The sequence below is a fragment of the Lactuca serriola genome, chromosome 8 (assembly GCF_051521515.1).
Source record: "Lactuca serriola cultivar US96UC23 chromosome 8, Lser_US96UC23_V15, whole genome shotgun sequence".
Lineage (NCBI taxonomy): Eukaryota > Viridiplantae > Streptophyta > Magnoliopsida > Asterales > Asteraceae > Lactuca > Lactuca serriola.
In genome coordinates, this window is record NC_136415.1 from 163,537,349 (window position 1) to 163,549,425 (window position 12,077).

The 12,077-nt window shown below is 31.9% G+C and overlaps 2 protein-coding genes across 2 annotated transcripts; both read left to right on the top strand.

Moving 5' to 3' along the window:
- The first annotated feature begins 337 nt into the window (after positions 1 to 337).
- Positions 338 to 4,358, top strand: LOC145066050 (uncharacterized). The gene is made up of 13 exons (XM_079013203.1): positions 338 to 632; positions 1,366 to 1,442; positions 1,536 to 1,616; positions 1,693 to 1,821; positions 1,901 to 1,987; positions 2,075 to 2,128; positions 2,250 to 2,340; positions 2,461 to 2,531; positions 3,368 to 3,437; positions 3,534 to 3,586; positions 3,689 to 3,782; positions 3,869 to 3,966; positions 4,112 to 4,358. Exons 1-13 carry the CDS (start codon positions 377 to 379, stop codon positions 4,199 to 4,201), a joined length of 1,251 nt encoding a protein of 416 aa, XP_078869329.1. The 5' UTR covers positions 338 to 376; the 3' UTR covers positions 4,202 to 4,358.
- Positions 4,359 to 6,975: 2,617 nt separating this feature from the next.
- On the top strand, positions 6,976 to 10,556 carry LOC145066051 (uncharacterized). Its single transcript, XM_079013204.1, has 14 exons — positions 6,976 to 7,081; positions 7,174 to 7,298; positions 8,079 to 8,155; positions 8,255 to 8,335; positions 8,399 to 8,527; positions 8,614 to 8,700; positions 8,781 to 8,834; positions 8,927 to 9,017; positions 9,145 to 9,215; positions 9,288 to 9,357; positions 9,532 to 9,584; positions 9,675 to 9,768; positions 9,848 to 9,945; positions 10,357 to 10,556. The coding sequence occupies exons 2-14, from the start codon at positions 7,223 to 7,225 to the stop codon at positions 10,444 to 10,446; spliced, it is 1,071 nt and encodes a 356-aa protein (XP_078869330.1). The 5' UTR covers positions 6,976 to 7,081; positions 7,174 to 7,222; the 3' UTR covers positions 10,447 to 10,556.
- Positions 10,557 to 12,077: the final 1,521 nt, after the last annotated feature.

Here is a 12,077-nt window from a genome sequence, read left to right on the forward strand (position 1 = left end):
AATTGTCTATAATTGTCTGTATTCCTCAAAAAGCTTGAATATAAAACATTTGCCTTCTAGTTGTATTATAAATAAATAAGTTGGTGTATACTCGTTTGCTTGTAATCCTCCCTAAGAGTATAATCTTTTTATGTTTATTTCTCACATCGAAATTTTCAGATATCCAAATTATCAATCAAGAAATTACATTTAACCTAATCATTTAGCAGAAATTTTGAATACAAGTTTTAATATCAAAAATAAACAAACACAACCACATAATCAATATATTTTTTGTATTTATTCATTATAAAACAAATTAATCTATTATGACATTTATTATCTCAAGACACATAATCTATCTATTAAAATACATATTTTGTGCCTTTGATACTCGATGTTGATGTACTACCACAATTTACTATCACCTACCTGCAACCACCACGTGACGGCGTTCCTAGGGAGTCGCATCGCTCTCAACTCACCTGCTCCGGTATCACAATTCCTCTTCTACTATAAATACAACAGATCATCTCACCATGTTCACGTCAACGTTGGTCGTCGGAATTTCGAGAAAATGGAGCTCGAAGAAGCAGCAGCCAACCTCCGTTCTCGGTTCATTCGAGTTCTTCGTAGTCGTCGTTCTCCTGAAGGTAAGTTGCTTTCATCAATTTTGTCAATTTTGATGTTAATTTGTTGGGAAATGGGAATATTTAGGTTCATGTTATACTCATCTACTCTCATAAAACCATCACCTAAAAAATCAGGCAAATTAGAAAACTATCTTTCAGTTAGTAGATGTATGCTCTCTGTCACCTTTATGTTAGGTTAATTTGACTAAATTAGACGGAAATGAAACAACTTGTGTATGATTGATGAAGAGATTATAAATCTCTGGTTGACATGTTTAGCTAATTTTCCCCAAAATTACTACTATTCAATTTCAATTCCATCATATTTGTACAACAAAATCAATTGCTTTCCATTTTTAAACATAAAAATCCCAGTTGTTCGACAAACAGAAGTTACAGAACTCAAATGTGGTTAATTCATCGCCAATAGAGAGGAGAACTGGAGAAGTAGAGTTTTGAAAGCCAACGAGACTTGTTTTAAACCCCATGTTTCATACGATTTTTGTTACAGACATTGAATCGCACTGTAAATGAAGTAGATTGTAGTCAGAAACAAAAAGGAATTCATATTCGATCTCTATGACTTGTTTTGCCTGAAAACTCAAAAGCATCTTTCTTTATGGAGACTGGAGATGAACATCATCTAATATTATCAAACTTTTCACACACACATATATAAGTTGAACATTGATTTCATATCTCTATTTGTCAAAATGTGGATTCATAATATATTTCTGCTACATTCTTTTTTCAGTTCCACTTCAGACACTACCTGCAAAACCAGTGGTGGAACCCTTATATCAGGGAACACCGCCATCACAACCTAGTGAGGTGAACATTACTTTACAATTGACATAGTCATATGCTTTTTACCTTTTCTGTTAATCTTTTCTTGAATTTATCTCATATGAACACTACTATCAGGCAATGGAATCATGCCCAAAAGCACACATTCATAACTTCAAGGAACTGCTCAATGAAGAAAACTTGTACCTAACCACTGAGGTAACTGAAACCCTGTTTCTTTTTTCTCATTTGCATTTCTCTTTATGAAGAAATTAACATGTGATCTTTAAATTAGGAAGGAGAGCAAGGGCGATTGCCTGTGCTCATTTTGAGCATGAAAGAAAACACACATTCAAAAAGGCCAGCTGTTGTTTTTCTGCATAGCACAAATAAATGCAAAGAGTGGCTACGCCCTTTACTTGAGGTATATTATAAAACTACAAGGGTAAAATGGTCATTTCTTCATTTGTTGAAAGCTTGCTCTAATGAGTTATTCCTTTTAGGGTTATGCTTCACGTGGATATATTGCAGTTGCTATTGATTCTCGATACCATGGAGAACGTGCCAAAAACCATACTACATATGAAGATGTGAGAATTGAAACTTTTTATAATTTTTAGATAAAATATTCATAATCTGATTTCATATATTCTAATTTTATAATTTATAAATAACAGGCTCTTGTTTCATCATGGAAAAAAGGTGATACAATGCCATTCATATATGACACGGTTATACTTCTTCCCTTCTATCACTCTTGAATATTTCAAATGACATTATATACTTTTATTTTAATGCCCAAATCTTAACTTTTTTATTTTTTATTTTTTATTTTTTTATATTATTTGACAGGTGTGGGACCTTTTAAAGTTGGCAGATTATCTAACCAAAAGAGATGATATAGACCATTCCAAGATAGGAATTACAGGAGAATCACTAGGAGGTTAGAACAATGAAAAAACATTAATACCAATAAGAATAGAGTGTGAATTGTCAATTTTGTCTTTAATTAATTAATTCCATAAATTAAATATTGATTTTTGTGAAACTAAATATGATGCAGGAATGCATGCATGGTTTGCTGCTTTTGCTGACACACGTTATTCAGTGGTTGCCCCCATAATTGGTGTTCAGGTACTCTTTCTTTTTCACTTAACGCAGAAAAAACGACTTAATAGACAACTTTTTAAAAAAAAAGGGAAAACTCCATAAAAGTTCTTATATTTTGGCCTCATAATCGATTTAGTCCTTATATGTTTTTTTTTATTCAATTAAGTCCCAAAAACCGGCGATTGTATTCATTTTGACCTAGATTTAGTCCTTATATGTTTTTTTTACACTTGTGGCCTAGATTTCAAAATTTTGCTACAAATTCATCCTAATTTAGTTTATTTTACATTTTTTTTTCAAAATTTGTACATAAATGTATTTCATGCATTTTCAAATAACTATGTTTTTATAAACATGTATTTAAAATAAAAAAAATGATTCTATAAATAGGTATTCTGCATACAACTTTTTTTTAAAAAAAAAAGGTTTTTATATTGAAAAAAGAAGGTTTTTTTATGTGGAAATATGTTTTTTTTTTTTTCATATAAATATGATTTTATACAACAGAAAAAACATATTGAAAAAAAAGATGTAAAGAAACTAAATTCGTAACAAAATTTTGAAATCTGGGCCAAAAGTGTAAACTTTGGACCGAATTTGTAACCAAATTTAAAATCTGGGCGAAAAGTGTAAATTTTGAAAGTGGGATGACCTGTTGACCGTGTAAAAGGGTCAAAATGAATACAATCGCCAGTTTTTGGGACTTAATTGAATAAAAAAAACATATAAAGACTAAATCAATTATGAGGCCAAAATATAAGAACTTTTATGGAGTTTCCCCTTTAAAAAATTGGCTCTCATTTATATTTTCCTAAACATTATTTAATGGAAATTAAAATAAAAACCATTTGGTTGTGTAGGGATTTCGGTGGGCCATAGATAACAATCAATGGCATGCTCGAGTTGACAGTATTAAGTCTGTGTTTGAAGGTAATAAATTTTAATTCTATTAATTTTTTTTTTCTCTCTTTCTGAAATATAATAAATTTTACATTAATGTGTAATTTGCATGCTGTTTTGCTTCAGATGCAAGGATTGATTTAGGGAAAAGTGCCATTGACAAAGAAGTTGTGGAAAAGGTAAGTTCCATAAAGATTGCTAAATGCCTTGCTGACGTGGCATGGCATGGCATCCAGCTGGCGTCTGACTGTTGATGTTGTGCTACTTTTATATATGACCAGGTTTGGAACAGAATAGCTCCTGGTTTAGCATCTGAGTTTGACTCGATTCATACGGTCCCACTCATTGCACCACGTCCTTTGTTGCTTTTAAACGGTGAAATGACCAATCTACCCTCCTCTTATTGATCCAAAAAATATATATTTTTTCTTATGAAATAATAACATGGAAAAAACTATCAGGTGAAGAGGATCCCCGTTGCCCAATGGAAGGTCTTGATGTTACCATATTAACAACACAAAAGGCTTTCGAAGATGCCCAATGTTTGAATCATTTCAAGGTATTGACTTTTGACTTTTGACTTTTGACTTTTTGACCAATGTTTCTTGCTTTTTCTAAATAGAGTAGATTGTCTATATTGGTAAAAAAAGGAAAGTATAATGTTGTATGATGTAATGATGTGTTTTATTATGAATGAAATTTAGGTGATAGCCGAAGTAGGAATTGGACATCAAATGACATCATCAATGGTTAAAGAAACTAGTGATTGGTTTGATAAGTTTCTCCTACCCTAGAAATTTGAATTTCTCATGCATAGCTATGTAATGTATATGTATCATTACCCTTTGACCTTGTTTTATGTTTTTATGTATGATAGATATTGTTGTATTGCATTTGATGTGTTAATGGAACAAATTTTTTAAAAAGTGAAATATAGAAATGTTCTTGATCTCTGTTTATGCAAAAGACGTGAATTCTCTCATTCTCATCATCAATTGATAACAATCAAATATGAAGAGGTTATATCATGTAAATAAAGCTTTGGAGTTGTCATTTATTAATACTTGATCCAAACACATAAGAAAAAGTATCTCACAACAAATAAAAATTAACACTCATCACAACATTTATAAAAGTAAACCCTTCCAACAAAAAAAGCTTATTCCAAATTCGATTATATATCTTCGGGTTTCTTATAAATGTGAAGTTGAAATGTAACTATGTGTCTCAAATTTTGTGTTGTATATTTGAAAGACAGAAATCTTGGTTTTTAAGTCTCCGAAGTGACACTTTTAGAAGCCATATTCCTATAAGTGTGATTTATCATTTTTCAAAACGTGGCTTTGTACATTCTTAATAACCACATAAGGACATAATTAAAAATTGTCTTTGGCATAGTGGTATCATTTATGCAAAAGTGTTGTGTTTTGATAGATCAACAAGTTTAGCATATCAGTCTCCCTTAAAAGCATGATTTGATGCAAATAAAATACATAACGGACCCTTAGGGTGAACGAAATGATCACATGATGGAGTGTCATCCACTATAACACCATGTCCACCTCGGTACTTCAGTAGTATTGTAGACAAGACCATGATCCAGGCGTATGCCCCGATTACTTCCATGTTGCAATATATATATATATATATATATATATATATATATATATATATATATATATATATACACATACATACACACACACACGAGAGAGAGAGAGAGAGAGAGAGAGAGAGAGAGAGAGAGAGAGAGAGAGAGAGAGAGAGATTCAAACCTTATGGAGAGTATGATCAGTTTTTCTACGGCCTAAAGGAGTCTTTATATAATTGTTGTATTTAATTGATAAATCTTATTTGAATCAATGAAAGAATCGGATTTAAGCATTATTCAAATCTTTATCCTTATAAGATATCATTACCCTTCAACTTTTAAAAAAATGACCATCTTTTTTTTTTTTTTTTTTAGTTTTTGAAAAATAACCACTTTATCCGAAATACCTTTATTCCGGAGTACTATTCATATTATGGATTACTGTTCATCTTTTTTTAGTTGTTTTTTTTAAAGAAATTATTTTGTTTTTTTTGGGATTCCGAATGCTACATTTTGTAATGTTTAATGTCATTTTTTTCAATAAAATGTATAATTTTAAGCACTAATATTGCATATAAATTATATTACTATGTTTGTTTATTTTTTTTTTTTATTAAATTTAAGAAAAATAAATTTTTGTTCCTTGAAATTTAAGATTTGTTTTTGTAAAATCCGAAATTTTGGTCAGAAATCCAAAATCTCATTCCAAAAACACTTTATTTATTAGGGAGGTGATATTTCCACGAATCTTTTTGATACACCCACTGAATTTTAAATAAAATGACCATTATGCCCATAATATATATTTAGAATATAACTAATTATTCAAAGGAACAGGATAATTTGTAGAAAAACAATTAAAGTATAATACGTCCATGCTGGTCCTTCTCCGATATTGCAATCTTCACCACAATCTACCACAAATCTCTGATTCTTGTTTACGACAATCTTTAGCTTGCAACTCCTTCCAACTCTACTCAACTTGTTGATCGTCACGTTGAACCACAATCTCCGACAGAGTCATGTACTCCGCTACCAACATTCTCACTGAATACCCTCCGTTGTTCCAATTCCTCGTTTCAGATTGTCTGTACAGAAAAAGGAAGATAGTTATGAAGAGGGAAAGAAAACTTACACCAATGGGCTGAAAACGATGAAGGGGAACTGGTTATCGCCGACATATGGAACGGTGATGGTAAGCATGAGGCCTACACTTGTGAGGCTGATACAAGTGCAAAACGTGACCAATGTATTTGCCCTTTGCTCGGATTCAATTTCAAACCTGTTGCAAATTACATCAAATCGAAGATACATTGAAAAGAAAACCATCATAAGTCGAAGAAATTCATATTCTGGTGATGAATTATGTGATTATTTTTTCCTTTACCCAACACTAAGAACAAAAGGAAGGAAAGATTTTCTCCGACATCTGTTTAGGCGCATTTTCTTTCCTTCCTTTTGTTCCTCTACGAATGTCTATTGAACCACCTGAAAGAATTTCTCCGGCTACTGTTACAGTCTCATGAAGCGGCGTAATATAGTCGACAACGGCATACACAAGCATAAACAAAGGGTTGTCAACAACGATTGTTTGCAACCTCGTAAAGCGATGAGTAGATCTCAAGTGGAAGTCGTCACCTCTTCTATATTAAAACCCCATGACTGATAATGGAGATTGAGAGCTTTCTCCTGTTTTTCAATTTGGGTGGGAGATTAAGAGATTTGATAAAAGAATTGTTTCCTTTTTTAGTAAGTGCCTAAGTGGTCTCCAATTATTGAGAGACGGTTGATTAACCTTTTAAACAATTAATTATTTAATTACATTTTAAGGGGCATAATTGTTATTTTCCTTGTAATTTCATGGATGTATCAAAAACTGTCATGAAAATATCAGCTATTATCCCCACCACTATTGATTTTAGTTTTTAAAGGAAACCAAAAGCACTTTATTATCTTTCCCACCACTCCCAATTAATTATAAGATTAAACTACCTATTTACTAAGTGACGTTGTGACGCACTAAGTGGCGTAGTGAAGAAGTATTACCACAAATGCCAGTTCTTTCTTCTTCCGCAACTTTTCAGTGAAGACAACTGATTCCATTTCGTTCTTCTCTCCATTTGCACTACAGGTTACAACAATCACGCCACTCTCACCTGCTCCACTCTTCTACAGGTAAACAAAACAGATTCACTTCAACCTTGGTCGTCGGAATTTGGAGAAGATGGAGCTCGTCGAAACAGCAGCCAACCTCCGTTCTCACTTCCTTCAAGTTCTTCGTAGTCGCCGTTCTCCTGAAGGTAAGTTGCTTCATAGATTTGCTCAATTTTGATGTTGATTTGTTGCGAATATTTGGGCTTATATGACCTTGCGAGTTCTTAATTTGCCTAAAAATTACGCAAAGGTAGAAAAATAAGTAGTTATGTGCTGCACATTTCTGCTAGTTGATTTCTTTTGAGCTCAGATAGTGGCTATGGAGATCCGAGCTTAATTGTAAATGTTACAACTATTTTCTGATGGATTTTGCTTGAAGTTCTTCAGCTGACAGTATATGGCCACTTGCTTCCATTATTCTTCTAGAAACGTTTAGAATCCGCAAGTTTTTTAAGCTTATAAAATAACTCATTTGATTGTCCAAACTCAAAGTGCAACGCTTGTCTGAACACATGAATTAATTAAATAAGTGATGTGTGGATTGGAAGGAGAAAAAAAAAATTTCTTGCAAATTTGTAAAAACTTGGGACTTAATGGGGAAAGCCTGATTTCCCTAACTTTTTCAATTAAGTCATTCTCTTGAATTAACTCCAAAAGAAACACAACTAGCTTAATTACAAGAAGAGGCAACAAACTTTTTCTTTATGTCTCATACTCTCGTTGTCTTGTTTGGCCTCAAAAGTCAAAAGAAACATCTTTCTTTTAATAGAGAAATTAATTTGACTTTTTTCATCATCTACTACTGTTATCTCTCTTATCATACTACTATAATGTTATTCAACAGTATTTCATTGAAATATGACTTCATCTCTTTATTTTTCAAAATGTGGATTCATAATATATTTCTGCTACATTTTTTTTTTCAGTTCCACTTCAGACACTACCTGCAAAGCCAGTGGTAAAACCCTTATATCAGGGAATACCACCATCACAATCTAGTGAGGTGAACATTACTTCACAATTGACATAGTCATTTGCTTTTTACCTTTTTTTTTTAAATCTTTTCTTGAAGTTATCTCATTTGAACACTATTATATATCAGGCAATGGAATTATGCCCAAAAGCACACATTCATAACTTCAAGGAACTGTTCAATGAAGAAAACTTTTACTTAACCACTGAGGTAATATGAATATATGATGCATAAAGTTAAATATGATGAAACTTATTATTTTATTCAAATTAGGAAGGAGAACAAGGGCGATTACCTGTGCTCATTTTGAGCAAGAAAGAAACCACACATTCTAAAAGACCAGCTGTTGTTTTTCTACATAGCTCAAATACATGCAAAGAGTGGCTACGTCCTTTACTTCAGGTATAATATAAACTTACAAGGGTAGATTGGTCATTTCTTCATTTAACAAAAGACTTTGATCTAATGATTTCTTCCTTTCAATTCAGGATTATGCTTCACGTGGATATATTGCAGTTGCCATTGATTCTCGTTACCATGGAGAACGTGCCAAAAACCATACCACTTATGAATATGTAAGAATTGAAACCTTTCTTTATTATAATTAATTTTTATTTTATATTTTTAGATAAAATATTCATTAATTATATAACAGGCTCTTGTTTCATCATGGAAAAGAGGTGATACAATGCCATTTATATATGACACGGTTATTATTCTTCTTCACTCTTGAAATTTTCAAATCACAATTCATTATATACTTTTAATGTCAACATTTTACTTTTCATTTTTATTTTTTAGGTGTGGGACCTTTTAAAGTTGGCAGATTATCTAACTGAAAGAGATGATATAGACCATTCCAGGATAGGAATCACTGGGATATCATTTGGAGGTTGAATTTTATTAAACACATCATCTAGCAATAACAAGAGTATATATTTTTATATATATGCTTTTATTATGAGTTATTATGCCTTTAATTATATAACTTATTTATTGATATGTGTCATGTGATGTAGGAATGCATGCATGGTTTGCTGCTTTTGTTGACACACGTTATTCAGTGGTTGTCCCCATAATTGGTGTTCAGGTATTTTTTTTTTTGACTTAATGAGCTTAATTAAACACTTAATATGGCTTAATAATTAATATGAATGTGTAGGGATTTCGGTGGGCCATAGATAATGATCAATGGCATGCTCGAGTTTACAGTATTAAGTCTGTGTTTGAAGGTAATTAAGATTTAAGACACTACTTCACAAAACAAATATAAAATCGATATTTTTAACTGTTATCACTTTTATGTTTAATAAAACATGTAAGTTAAGCACATGCACTTTTTCTAAATTATAACTTTTTTTTTTGGCATGATTTTGTGATGCTGCTTTTATATTGTTTTACTTCAGAAGCAAGGATTGATTTAGGGAAAAGTGATATTGATAAAGAGGTTGTGGAAATGGTAAGTTCCATAAAGATTGTTAAATGTCTTGCTGACGTGGCGTCCAGCTGGCGTATCTAACTGTCAATGGCGTGCTACTATTTTGACCAGGTTTGGAACAGAATTGCTCCTGGTTTAGGATCTGAGTTTGACTCGCTTCCTACAGTCCCACTCATTGCGCCACGCCCTTTGTTGATTATAAACGGTGAAATTACCAATCTACCCTCCTCTTGATCCAAATATATATATTCTGATGAAATAATAAGATGCAAAAAAACGATCAGGTGAAGGCGATACCCGTTGCCCAATGGAAGGTCTTGATGTTACCATATCAACAACACAAAAGGCTTATGAAGATGCCAAATGTTTGAATCATTTCAAGGTATTGACTTTTGACCAATGTTTCTTGCTTTTTTCTAAAGAGATAATTACAAAAATGGTCCTTGTGGTATGGTGTAATAGGCACATATAGTCCAATTTCATAAAAATGGACAAACTCAGTCCTTTTGATTTGTCGATATTGCATAACGGATTTTTTTGACCCCGTGTGTCGAAGGACTATTTATGTAATATCGACAAATCACAAGGACCGAGTTTGTCCATTTATATGAAGCTGGACTATATGTGCCTATTACACCATACCACAGGGACCATTTTTGTAATTTTCTCTTTTCTAAGTAGGCAAATTGTAAGGAATATTAGTATGTTGCTACTATGGGTAAAATTGGTAAAAAAAAAGTAAAGGATAATGTTATATGATGTAATAATGTGCTTTTTTATGAATGAAATTTAGGTGATAGTGGAAGTAGGAATTGGACATGACGTGACATCATCAATGCTTAAAGAAGCGAGTGATTGGTTTGACAAGTTTCTAAAACCGTAGAAATTTCTCATGCATAGCTATGTATCTTATGCTCGACTGAATATTGTTGTTTGTATTAAACACATGAAAAAGCCTACCAATAAAAAAATTATCACAAATTCGATTATGCATTTTCAATTTTTTTTTTTTAATTGTAAATGTGAATGTGAGGGTGAAATTTAACTGTGTCTCAAGATTTGTGTTGTATGTTTGAAAGACATAGTTGTTCGTTATTAAGTGGCAAACATTTTAGAAACTATGTTCCTATAATTGTGATTAATCATTTAGAAGCTAAATCCTTTTAAGTGTGATTTATCATTCTTCGAATTGTGGCTTTGTACATTCTTAATAACCACATAAAATATACTTAAACACTGTTGAAAGCGAAAAAGAGTATAAAAAAACTAAGCATAAAGCGGAAGTTACTTGGCTTAGTGGTATAATTTATGCAAAAGTTGTTTTTAAGTAACCACCATATGAATTAAGTACACAACGACCCCTTAGGTTGGACAGAATGGTCACAAGATAGAAAGATGACAATTTCCATAGTTTTGGGATAAAATTAAAAGGGAGAAATGTAATGTTGATGTGTGTAGAGGGATGGAGAGATGGAAATATGGCCATTATCTCCACGCTTAATAGTGTTAGTGTATGTACGTGCATAATAATAACATATTATTGTCACTAGTGCAATGCCAACTTTGCTTATTTTAGGATCATACTATAGGAAATGTAGCGGAGAATATGATTAACCTTTTACAAATAGCCTTAATAATTGGATAACACTTAAAGGGATTAAAAGAAAGAATTAGCTTAACTAGAAAGAAGATGGGTTTTGCCACAAAAGGAAACCCTCTTGTTTCCTAGGGCATGGAAAAAGGTGTCTCATAAGGCCCTTTTGTCGTTGAAGCTGAAAAGGATGCGATGTTGATATTTGGGAAACATGGATGCTCAATTATATAATATGAATATATGATTCTTGTTTTTGGAAATCTTCATTTCGTCTCCAATTTTAGCAAGTTATAGGGAGATCTAAAGGTTTTTTTTTTCTTATTCATAGGGTACTTGTCATTTATATTAGAGTTTTAATCTACAGCTCTAGCTCTAGGAGGCCTTCATAGCACAAAGATCGTTCTGTGTTTGTGAACTCGATAGAGGGGAGCAAGGTTGATCCCTAGACTTTATGGAATAAAGACATACAATAGTCATAGTGGACCCAATGTAAGTTTGAAACGTTTTATAAAAACCATTTTTCACTTTTGGAATTTTTGCAACCGTTTTGATAACAACCAAGATATATATATATTTTTTTAGGTCACTCTACCAACTTAACTAAATTCTGAATAAATTACATAAATGGGCATTATGTTTGTATGAAAGTTGAACTCTCATTCCCTTTTATTTTTCTCACACCATATTAGCCATGTGATTTTATTTTGATGCACATGCGATTCATATGGTTAAATTACCTACTGAGTCATCTAAATTACCATTTCTATTTTTTTTCTTTTTTATTTGAAATAAAAAATAAAATAAAATGGAGCCCCTCCATATCTCTTTCTCTCTCTCTCTCTCTCTCTCTCTCTATATATATATATATATATATATATATATATATATATATATATATATATATATATATATATATATAT